Genomic DNA, 12,680 nt, shown 5'->3' with positions numbered 1-12,680 from the left:
CCTGCATTGCAAATTTAAACTTGTTTCTCAGAATAAAAGCAATTCTGTCTAACTGTTGCGGAGAAAACATTTTGTTGTCTCACAAATGGTCTGTTAGAAAAACACAACCATTCAGTATTGTACCAGCCCAAATGAACTCCACATAATACTAAATCTGAGTGCTAATACTGAATTTGGTGATTTAGTACCAAGATACCCGAAGTACACAAAATCACTTTTGCTGCAATGTTGCAGCCTGGATTAAAGTGACATAACAGAGGCATTCTTGCGTATGAGTGCTGTTCTGTCTTCCCTGCAACTAGATTTTTTCAATGAGATTCAAGATTTTGGTGTGGTAACATAGCAGCATCCTGCTGCCGTATTTTCTCTTGCCTGTACCACTCAAACCCGGACTGTGAGCTGCCTTTTCCAGTGGGGTGGTAGCAGCGGATATGATATTTGTTTCTACTTGCTGGGCTTCTTTAAGATGCTCAATTTCAGGTTGGGAATTAATGGATTGAAAGAGTGATACCCTGTGTGGTCTGTAAGTAGTATTAAGGGAAACATAAAATACATCATTTATTTACTAAAATAAATAATAAAAGGATGAAGAGCCTGCCTCAAGTTCTGGGATCCCTATCATATATTTTTGTTTTAGTAGCAAGTAACAGTTTAAAATTATAAAAATCCAAAGCCAAAAGGGTTAGTCATTTGCTGCCATTTTGAAAGAAAGGTATTTCTTTCTTGATACTACACAATGATCAACTTTCAAGCTGCTAGATATGTGAGGAAGCACATAAGCGCTAGGTATTTTCAAAAACTTGTTTAGGTATCTTTTTGTCTCTTTGGGCCCCTAACACCTTTGAAAATCTTCAAGTCTTCAGAGAGTTTTTTTTCAGGATAATACTGGCTATAAAATGTCTATTAAGCTGAAAATCCAGAATAACAAACACATTGATAACATGTTATAAATCCTGGCTCAGGGAGCAATTTAAACACATCATGTATTCATGTACCACACTATTGCTGCTGGAGTGCTAATATGGTGGTAATGTATTGTCCCTTAAAAGAAGTTAACCTTTGCACCAAAGGAACAACTGCCCTCAAAACACCTTTCCATTTGGTGTGTTTTACTGGGTGGAAGAAAATTTATCTCCCACTCCAGCTGTTTGGCTTAGTGTTAGTGTTTTTGAGACCCTGTCCTGGACGTTCTCTTTTCTTCAGTGCTTGACTGTGGTGACTGAGTTGAGGATCAGGCTGTAAATGTGTTTTAAGTCCTTAACAATCCTCTGTGAGGGCTGCCTCCAGGTTATTTAACTGTATTTTATCTATTCATGTGCCTTCACTAGAACTAAATTTGTATTTCCCTATTTGTTCAGATTGTCCTGGATTTGTAATTTCATAGCAGGATTGTGGATTCCAACACACTGGCAAAGCTCTGCCACCACAGTGAGAGAGGTTCTGCCAGGTTTACTCTTAGTCCTGCCCAAGAGTGTGAGTGATGGATGACTCTGAAGATAACAGGCTGTGCAACCAAGTCTACCTGTAACACAGAAGGCATGTTCTATCAGTAAATATCCTGTAATTGTGAGTCATTGAACATCCAAAGGAAACCCAGTGTTTGGATCTGTTCCTAGGACCCTCTGAGGTGCCCTTCAGGCCAGGTGTGCATTCCTGATCTGTAATCTCAAGACCATTGGGGTCAACCCTATTTACCACTATGTGAGAAGCAGGCAGCCTTAAATCTTGCTGTAGTGGGTGTGGATGGCGGCTGTGTGTAAGGTATCTTGACAGCTGAATGGAATTCAGATGATTCAGCACAGATTAAAGAATTTGTTTACACTTTCTTAACAAGTTGTAGCCTGTCCTGGTGTCCATCACCAAGACTTTCCCTGCTCCTGGACTCCCGGCCCACGTGCCAGAGCTGTCTGCTGCTCTCCTCTGGCCTAGATGCAAAGTTTTATGCATACAAATTTGTGAATCATTTGGGGATGAATCAGTAAAAGATTTGTAAAGATCACTGACATTATTAGTATTAATGTGAAGAGCTGTGCAGTTCTGATGTCTCTTTTCCCTCTTCTTGTTTCAGTTCATCGCCTTTGCCTCTTTATTCTTCATCCTAGTTTCAATCACGACCTTTTGCCTGGAAACACATGAGGCTTTCAATACTATTATAAACAAAACCGAGCAGGTTGTCAACGGGACAGAAACTGGGCCACAGTATGAAATTGAGACAGATCCTGCCCTGACGTATGTGGAAGGAGTCTGTGTGGTATGGTTTACATTTGAATTTTTAGTACGTGTTGTTTTTTCCCCCAACAAACTTGAATTTATCAAAAACCTCTTGAATATCATTGACTTTGTGGCCATCCTGCCCTTTTACCTAGAAGTGGGCCTGAGCGGGCTCTCCTCTAAAGCTGCTAAGGACGTGCTTGGTTTCCTCAGGGTGGTAAGGTTCGTGAGGATCCTACGAATCTTCAAGCTCACCCGGCACTTTGTGGGCCTCAGGGTGCTGGGCCACACTCTGCGAGCCAGCACCAATGAGTTTTTGCTGCTGATAATATTCCTGGCACTCGGTGTTTTGATATTTGCCACCATGATTTACTACGCAGAGCGGGTGGGAGCCCAGCCTAACGACCCATCAGCGAGTGAGCACACACAGTTCAAAAATATCCCTATCGGCTTCTGGTGGGCTGTGGTCACCATGACCACCCTGGGATACGGGGATATGTATCCACGGACTTGGTCGGGCATGCTGGTGGGAGCCCTGTGCGCGCTGGCAGGGGTGCTCACCATAGCCATGCCCGTGCCTGTGATAGTTAACAATTTTGGGATGTACTACTCCCTGGCCATGGCAAAGCAGAAGCTCCCGAGGAAGCGGAAGAAGCACATCCCTCCTGCTCCTCAAGCCAGCTCGCCCACCTTCTGCAAGACAGACTTGAACATGGCCTGCAATAGCACACAGGGTGACATCTGCTTGGGCAAGGACAACCAGCTGATGGAGCACAACAGATCATCAGGTAAGACCCCACTGGAAATGCATGTCCTCTGAAAACACTTTATAGACCAGTATGTTTGGTAGGGGTCAGAAAGCAGTCAGTCTTTCTGCCAGGAGGAGACGTAGCTCCCACCCTTCTCCCCTCCAGTGTTTGCGTGTGTCAGTCTCATAGAGGACAAAATAGGTATAGCAATGTTCCCAAACCTCTATGTAGCTGGTCTATACAGTTTTGCTTGCTCCGTTGAGAATGCTTTCCTGCTGATGATATCAACCTTTTCTTTTGCCTGTTGTTTGTTGCGTTGTATGGATGTTTCTTGTTTTTCTGCATGACTGTGACTATTTGAGTAGCCACCGTGTCCCACCCTGTTGGACTCCATGGTGTTTTGCCTCAGTGTCTGTCTCTGGTGTCAGCTTTGCCTGTGCCACATCGTGGCCTGTTAAGCAAGATCCTCCAAAGAAGCAGTCATTTAAAAGGAGCAGGTGCTTTACATCAAAAGCCCAGCACTCAAAGGAAATAAGAAGAAATTATTTTTCTAGCTTTCTTTCCATTTGGCATTCTGCTTCCCTGGCTAGAAGAACCTCCTTCATCTGTGCTAGATGAGACATTGCATGATATTTACTATTAATTGAATGATAATAGCATAGCTGATGTAAAATATCTCACAAAAAATGAAAATGACAGCCCCTAGCAATATCATCGTTATTAGTGTTGGGTTTTGTGATTTATATTAACTTATTTGTTAGAGTTCCAAATGATGGATAAGGAATATTTTGTGCTAATTGCTGTGAAAATGCATATCAAATAGCAGCCTCTGCCCCTCCAAGCCACTGCCCCATATTCCATATATCTTCACATGAAAGAGTAAATTTTATCTTAGTATAGTTAAAACAAATTTTTTAGCAGAAAGGATTTTTTTTTGTTTGTTCCTTGAATGTATTTATTCTTAGGCCAAGCACAATCTGATTACAGAGTGCCCATACTAGTCATTAGACTCCTGTTGGAAAGCTGCTAAAGAATAATAAGAGCAAAACCACCCATGACTGGTGTCATTCAGTAATTGAAATCTGTTTTTGTAATAGGAAGACTCTGGAAAATCAGTCTCTGAACACTATCCATCTTGGTCTGTTGCTCTGTTACTGAATAGCATTTATGTTCAAAGCAGCTCGGGTTCAGTCTCTGAGTGAGTGTTCACAGACAAAGTTGACACAGCTTTTTGAACATCCTAAATATATTTAAGAGGATGGAAACCCTTGAAAGGACTCACATTGAGGGTGGAATACAGTTAGTTTTATAGTGCTTTGGCTGATACACACTTTCAGACATCTTTAAAGTGTTAATGATAACAGCTTTTTCATGCCATCAGGTTCTACTAAAGGTATTCCAGAATCGAGGAGACTCAGTGTGATCAGACCAAAGAGACACTTTTCTGTGTCCGCAGCTTTACTTACAAGGTGTTATAATCCTTGAAGTTAGGGAGAAAGCAGATATGCAAAAAGGAGCCATTTTAAAGTGTTAACTTTCTCTTCAGTAGTGCCACTGCATTCATATCGTGCACTGTAGCTTTATTTCTGGTAGAGAATGTTCTTAGAGCCACTAGGAATTCTGTGCAAAACTTCAAGGCTGAATATAGCTCCTTGCATTACCAGTTCAGAAAAACACATGCTCGGGTTTAAATGCAAAGGTAAAGCTGTAGTCAATAATATGCCATTACCTGTTATGTGCTGTACCGAGCAGAGATTTTTTTCTTGAAGTGTGGCCTGAATCTGAAATAGTACATAATTTTAAAAGAGTCCTTTAGGAGTGCCAAATCAGGAGAGGTAAGAGTTTTGCTGTTTGACAAAATGAGCTACAGAGACCAAAGACAGCATTTAATGTTGGATACTTATGATGACAAGCAGTGTGTGTTAAGTATAGAAATGAACGCTAAGTGTGTTATTAAACAGGTTTTAGTGCCAAATGTTGAAAGTTTAACCCTCATGGGGGAGGGGTTGTCTTTAAAATATGCTAAAAAACATATTCTAAGTAAAAATTACTAACATGACCTCTTGTTTAGCAAAAAGGGTAGTGAAAAAATTAAATACTTGTTTGAAATATCCAAGGCTGACTGTGCTCTGAAAAATTACAGTCCATAATAGGCTACTAACTGAGCCTTGATTTGATTATTTCTGATTTTGTGTTAGTTTAGTATAACTTTATATGAGATTTAAAAGGAGAAGAGGAAAGTCAAAAGATCATTTGTTCTTGAATAAAAGATATACTCTTTGCTATTTTGTACTGATTAATGGTGCATTGCAATCTTGTTTTCTTCTAATGATTTACCTTATAACTATTTTTTGAGTGATGGGAATATCCGGCATTCAGCATAAGCTCTTTGTGATGTCTCATTTCCTCATTCATTATTGTCTGTAAATGGGCATGGTGCTTTAACCAGTGTTATCAGGTGAAGACAGTGCAGGAAGTGAGCAGCCACTCTCACCTGGTGAAAGGCTCCCTCCCATCAGACGCTCTAGTACAAGAGACAAAAACAGAAGAGGGGGAACATGTTTCCTACTGACAACAGGTGATTACACGTGTGCTACTGATGGAGGGATCAGGAAAGGTATGGACTTCTTTCATTAGATCATAAAAGGTTACTCAGCAATGTGCTTGTGAAAAGCAATCTTAAAGCAAGATGATGTGCACAATGCTCTTAGGAGAAAGACTGTACTCACAATGTATCTTTTTTCTTTACGCGTAGTCATTCTTTTCCTGCTTTCCTTTTAGAAACACCTACCTCCTTTAGTCTTCACAAAATGTGCTTGATGTTGGACCCTCATTTCACTTGTGTCTTCATTTGTCTGTTGCCTTTAACAGAAAAGTCTGCAATTCAGACCTTGCTCATTCAACCACTCATCAGTCAATACCACTTGCCATTCTAAAAGACAAATTTGTCTAAAAGACAAATAAAACCAAAATAATTTAATAACTTTGGTCTGCACTTAACAGTAAAAATTACAGCTGAATAAATTACACTGAAAAGGTTGAAATGTCAGAAGTAAGCAACGTTTTTGTTCTGAACACAACAAAGCATATCATATGAGGAGCTATTTAATTTCATTCAAAGAAAAGTTTGAGTTTATAGTGCCACAAAATGTTTCCTCATTGTTATACACCACTGCTGCTAAAAGGTGCCTGTCTACCCCAACCAGAATTCAGCCACAGTAAACAATGTTTGCGAGGCGCTAAAAATGCCTTTCTAGTTATTCAGCCTCTTCAAATCTGATTACTCACTCACTGTTCAGTAGGATTGGGTTCCCCAGGCGAAGTCTGCAAAACCTTCTGTCGCTATACGTATCACCAAAGTGACGGATAGTGCGGCTACCGCATCAGGCTACAGCTGGCTGTGGCTGCAAAACTAACCTCAAGGCATAGCCCCAAAATAGCAGTGCCAGTGGTAGTCTTGCGATTTCCTCAGATAAGAATTGCTTTGGTTTCTTGGCAAATTGTGTCATCCCAACAGGTTTCACGTTCCTGAGTGCTGATGTGCAGTCATTCATCTCGGAGTTTATGTGCAGTACCCATGTAGAACTGAACAATTTTGGCTGAGATTTTTCTGTGCCCCCTGCCCGCCCCCCCCTCCTTTTTCTTTTTTTTTTTTTTTTTCCACATTTCAGGAGCATGAGCTCGGTAGGTAAAACCTGTGAATGCAAATACACAACCAGAGTTCAATGTATATAGTATTTGTAAAAAATATTATTGTCTCTATGCTCCTGTATTCCCATATATAAAGTTTAGATTAAATGGGACTTCACTGCAAACATGTTTTTGCACAGATTTATGACACTTTCCACTGAGCATATATCTCACGCTCCCTTCTCCACAACTAGGATCATTTAAAATATCTTTAATGGTAAGAGTCCTCCTTTTTGAGGAGGTCAGTAACACCTGAATAAGGCAGATTGCCATGGCATCTTGTAAGATAAGCTTCTTGACTTCTTTTAGGAATGTTAGTATAAATATTTCAGTGCTGTTTGCTTGGCCATGACCATAATTAGAGCAGATCACATATATTTAGTTAATAAAACCCACATTTTATACTGGAACCATGTGAACATTTTGATTTCAAAATCTAGATTCAAAAGAAAATTGTTTCATAGTTTTTACTAGGGAAATGGGGCTTCAGAGTTCAGAATTGACTGTTTCTCAGTGAGGAATGTGCTCTTTGACTGGCTGTGGTGATAACCTTAGTCTAGGCTAAAATGTTTTAGCCACTGGATTTCAAATTTTTTTTATACAGTGTGGGGAATTTAGCTCATAAGCAGAAAACATCTTCAAGTAGCATCCAAATGGTTTTGAATACTTGAACTTAATTCACACATCAAGTCTACTGCTCTTTCATTTTATTTTTTTCCTTTCTTTTGGTACATCCTTCTTGTTTGGTTGGTTCCTGGATTGGTTATTTTGGTTGTGTTCAATGATCATTTATTCTGAGCTTTTTTGCATTAACACCTTATCTCCATCTCTAAGATGTTATTGATTCAGCGCTGATCCAAACCCCACTAAAATAGCTGGAAGGTACCAATTTTGGATCGTGCTTCTATATCTATTCATCTTGTGTATCTGGTTTTCATTTTTTAGGAGTTCCTGTTTTCTTTAGCATCTTTATCATCTTCCTCTAACAGTTCTTTGCTTTTATCATTAGAAAAGTAGCAGGAAACATATTTTTTAAAAATACTTTCCTAGTTTCTGTGTAAAAAAGCTACCTGCTTTGTAGGGGGTGGGGGGTGTTTTGGGCTAAGCTTTATGTTTATAGGGGAGGTGAAGTATAGACACTAGCATTGTGCTTCCCCTCAATTCTTCTTTCAAACATGATTCTTTCTAATCTGTGTAAATATCGATAAAAACTCAGAAACTGGAGGCTGTTTATGAAATGTATCAGAAGTTTGTGAAGCATCACAGTCTAGCCTGCCCTTGCAATCTGGAGAGAACATTGCACAATGTTTTAGCAGACATGTGGTTATACATTTGCTTTAAGTATAGTTTTACTGTATGCAGTTCTCAGTAAGTAAGAAGTATGTTAGTTGTCATTAGGAGATAACCTAAGATACGATTTTTCCTGAAGATGCTAACAAATGATTGTTATCTGGAGATCTGGAATTTGAGCCAGTAACTATTTCAATAAGAAAAAAAAAAAAAGTCTGCTGACATCCCATGTAATGTTTAGGTGTATTGTCACTGACGTTTTACGGTTTCTGTGGGAAAAGACTCAGTATTTCACTGTAAGCGATTTGTACCTGAATGTCTTAACCTGACAAATGCTTACATGCATGCTTGTCTTCAAGGAAATAGATAGTGCCAGTGAAGTCAATGGGACTTCTTATGCTTGCAGTGAAGCGTGTATCCATGCACTTGAGGAGTGAGGTCCTGTCTGGCTTCATCTTTGTTGTATTTCCTTGCTGATATCTCCCTCTAGACTGATGGGCTGATCCTTTTCCTCATAAGTGGTCTTATTCAGGTGCTATTGAAAATACTTGAGTATGAAGATAGCGGTATAATGAATAGCAGTGCTTTTCCGTTGCTTTACACCATAGCCCCTACAAGGTGAGAACAACCTATATGTAGCAAAAAGTAGGTAGCTAGAGCCTACAGTGTGTGTGAACAGAAATGTCTGCAAGTGCAATGTTCTCTCCAAATTGTAAAGCATAATGTGATTGCCTCGTTTAATGATTGATTATTTGCTGCTTGCTTATGTGGATTAGTACCATTTATTTCATTTGAGTCAGCTGGAGAAAGAGCACAAATATGGTGTTTTAAATTTGCCAATCAGTAGACATTTGAAAATATGTCACACTCTGCTATCTTATTATACTTTAATATTAGACACAAAGTCTTAGGGTTAATATTTCTGATGATGGAGCTTCTTTCCCATATTGTCATTCAGTCCTCTGCAGAAATGATTTGCACATATTTTGTATGCAATGTATCTGGGTTTGGCTTCATTTATTTTTAAAGAAAAAGCATCCTTTATTAGGAATTGGGTTTAGCAGAGATTATATAATTCTAAAAGTATTTATAGTCTGTCTTAATGAGATTTTGATTATGCTTAACCAGGTAGCTCACCCAGTAACCTTGTTGGGATCCTTTATCTTGCAATCTGTGCAACTCTGCTGAAGCCAGCAGAGCAGCATGGGCTACAAGATGGGATCTGGAAGAGCAGGTCAGACCTCTTCTGTGATGGTCTATTTAATTTTCTGGGAAAGAATAGCTGCATTAATTTCTAAATAATTTTATTTATTAGTATCTTTTGGTAGTAATATGTCTCAGCATTGAGTTCTTTTGCAGGCAGTTTCCCTCTGAGTCCCAGATAGCTCCCTGGATTACATTACATTGTACTGTTTGTCTTTGTCTATTTTTTGGCTGAATTCAACTGATGTCTGTGCATTTTCTCATACAAGGCTATGAAAAATCTCGAAGCTTAAACAACATAGCTGGCTTGACAGGCAATGCTCTGCGACTGTCTCCAGTAACATCACCCTACAGCTCACCTTGTCCTCTAAGGCGCTCTCGGTCTCCCATCCCTTCCATCTTGTAAACCAGATGGCATCAATCGGCTACATAGTATTAATTCAAATATTGTTTACCACATACTGGAAATAAATGTAGCATTAACCATAGGCTCCACAAATATGGTATAACTCTTGCATGATATAACTGTCAGTAGTAAGAAATGCCACTTGGGTAGCTTTTAAAGATTACCTAAGGTAGTGCTTCTCCTTTTATCTACTATATTGTCCTACTTTCCTGTGGCAATAAAAGGACAGTGGATGCCGTTGGCCAGTATATTCAATAAATAAGCATATTTTCAGGGAGATTTACTTAAAATAACGTGCTTCCAACTAATTGTCAGTCACTCCATTGAACCTCCATTTCTTGTGACTCTAATCCATTCTGAAGATGTCTGCTCTGAAGGGTCTGCTCATTTGCATGGACCATCCTGTCTCCATCACCTGACAAGCAGTGTTGCTGATCACGGAGACCACAGAGGGCTCTGGATGTGTGTTTTCACATTGTACCATCCTGCTGAAATGAAAGCACTGATAAACTGGTCTGCATGTGGGATTGTTTTCCTTTGTTTAACCTTTTCCTTTATTTTTAATGATCTACTTGTTTATAAATGGTTTTATTTTGTGATTAACTTACTTTGGTACTGGATTGCTGTATCAGAGTTCTGAATGTCTCCGGTTGTTTGCACACAGATAACTGCAAAGAGGTTGTCATTACTGGTTACACGCAAGCAGAAGCCAGATCTCTTTCTTAATGGCTTGGGGAAGGCACAAAACATGCAAGAAAGGTAAACGCCATCCAGACTTGCAATTTTAAGCTAGCAAGTGCTGCTTGGTATTGTAGTAATTTCTCTACTCCAGGGTTCTTCCACATTTTCAAAGGCTGAGTACCAAGTAAAATTGAGAAGATTATTGGGGGCTTTTTTTACCACTGTAAGAGGGTAGTAGTTCTCAAGTCGGGTTTTTGACCAGCCTTATACCTCTGGCTCATGAGCTTCAAAAATTTCTTCAGTCAATGTTTTTTGAGGTGCTTTGTCCTATATGTTGTTTGTCTGTCTGTTTTGCAACCTGTCTACTGTATTCTCCATCTGTCTCCATAAAGCACAGAGATACTGTTAAAATGCCCCCTCTTTTAAGCTTAACTAAGGATATTTTTCTCCTTTTCTCTTTTTTTCATATGGACTATACTTATGTGTATAGATACAAGTACATATATTTTTCAAGTGCAAGTTAGTATCATCTAGACTAACTCATGTGAGCACTCTGAAGATTTTTCAAGTGGGTTTTCGTAGCGGCTTTACAGTCCTGACCTGTTGCCTATTGCATCAATCTTCTTAGCAACCAACATTCATTACAGTTCGGAAACTGTATTTCCTCTAGTGGCTTTTTCATTCAATATTAACCTCTGTTTATGTGACAGGACAAATGCAATGGCAGATTTGGTGTTCTGGGCTGGTGAGGAAAAATTTCCCTAAACCATAGAGTTTTAGAACTACATGGGGAAGAACATAACTACTGAAATCTTAAGAGATCCTTGAGATTGTTGAATAATACCCAATTGTCATGTTTTAATTTTTGTTAGGAAAAGAAATGCAACTTACTGTTGACCATGTAACATGTTCTTCTGTATATAGCCTAGCCCAACAGCATGATCTGCATGTCAGAATTCTTGTACAATAATGTATTTATCAAAGTATACATTTCTGATATTTAGAGATGTACATTAATTTAGTTTTGGTAAAACGTTGTCAATAGAGAGATAATTGCAAACAGCTTTTAGCAAAAGAATTAATATAATATCTGGTGCTGCTGTTATATTAACTACAGTGTTGTACAGAATTTATCATGGATTTTTGACTGCTGAAAAAGGGACAATGGAATTTAGCCATACCAAGGACTGTACTGGAAAAAGACTGCTGCTGCTGAATGGGCCCTGATAAACAACTCACGCCTTGAGGAGGTCACTGAGACTTTACATGCGAAGTAGAGCTTGCTAAAGAAGATTAAAGAATGCTTATGATCACTGCTGCCAGAGGAAGGGGTGACTAGTCATTGTTGATGAGTCAGCTGTAAATAAAACGTGTGCATGGAATATCAGTTTTTATCTATAGCAAGGAAAGCTGAATTCAAGTCATCACTGCTAAGGCTCCATGCAAAGACCCTCACCCCTGTGTGTATTCCTGGTTCCTGCAGTAAGCTGTGCTGTGGATCATAAACAGACACACACTTAATAATGATAGTGGTGTAAACTACATCTGTCTTGACTTCTGTCATAATAATGGTATATTTTGCAAACACAAATATGAACAGAGTAGGTTTGCATAAGTCCTTGCTTTCTCAGTTTGCCATGACCTATATTTGTATGAATTCTAGTGTACATGCCAAGTCTTAAGTTTACTTTTCACTTTGATAACAGAAATGTGACTGCAGGCAAACATCACTGACTTTGTTCACAGCACACAGTCTTCTTTCATTGTTACCTCAAACTATAAGTATTATGGGAAAAAAAATTCTGGCAGCAAGATTATTTTGGGTTTGTTTGTTTGTTTGTTTTTTGTAACTCAAAGTGTTGCAAACCCAATATCAGTAAGTATAAAAGATGTATTAAAATTATATCCTACAAATGTATATTTTACATAAAAGATATATTCTTTGATGAGTTACTTTCTGTGATTTTTGTGGTAAATGGATCTAGTCTATTCTATGTTTATGAGGCATTGTAGTGCTACGATGTGGTAATTATGTTCTCTCCATCCTATTCAGTGGGAAATTCTCCAGAATCTGTTTTGTCACCCTGGTGTCCCGATTGTAGGGACCTGTCCCAGTTGTGAAACTCTGTATTGTGGAACTTCTGTGAACATGTCAAGGTGCATGCACAACCCTGGTGGAAACCAGTGGAAATGTAATAACCTGAATTGGAGAATAAAAGGCAAAAGACCTGGGGAGGAACTTGGAACATATCTTCTGAAGTGGCTCATGCGCTTTCTTTAGCTGTATCAGTCCCCTGCCTGCCACTGGCCATGCCAATTCTCAAACCAGTTTCCTGGGGTACATAAGGAGCTTATTCAAAAGCTAGCATGACCTGGCTTCTAAAACAATTTAAAATCTTTCTGCTTGTTAATGACCCCATGCCTCCTGTGGAAGTTGTAGCTGGGCTAGA

At 39.1% G+C, this 12,680-nt stretch overlaps 1 protein-coding gene across 11 annotated transcripts in view; it reads left to right on the top strand.

The window, feature by feature from the left end:
• Positions 1 to 12,480, top strand: part of KCNC2 (potassium voltage-gated channel subfamily C member 2) — a 108,056-nt gene extending 95,576 nt beyond the window's left edge. For 3 of the 11 annotated variants that reach the window (XM_040596459.1, XM_040596460.1, XM_040596461.1), the window contains 3 exons: positions 2,069 to 2,999; positions 5,410 to 5,577; positions 9,413 to 12,480. In XM_040596459.1, the coding sequence (XP_040452393.1) occupies positions 2,069 to 2,999; positions 5,410 to 5,577; positions 9,413 to 9,549 (1,236 nt within the window). In that variant the 3' untranslated portion in view covers positions 9,550 to 12,480. The remainder of the gene's footprint in view (positions 1 to 2,068; positions 3,000 to 5,409; positions 5,578 to 9,412) is intronic. The other 8 variants (XR_005828187.1, XM_040596467.1, XM_040596464.1 and 5 more) reach the window with 8 other exon arrangements.
• The last annotated feature ends 200 nt before the right edge of the window (positions 12,481 to 12,680 follow it).

Source organism: Falco naumanni, chromosome 5 (assembly GCF_017639655.2).
Source record: "Falco naumanni isolate bFalNau1 chromosome 5, bFalNau1.pat, whole genome shotgun sequence".
Taxonomy (NCBI): domain Eukaryota; kingdom Metazoa; phylum Chordata; class Aves; order Falconiformes; family Falconidae; genus Falco; species Falco naumanni.
Note: the sequence above shows the minus strand (reverse complement) of the source record. Positions and strands in the feature narration are given on the sequence as shown.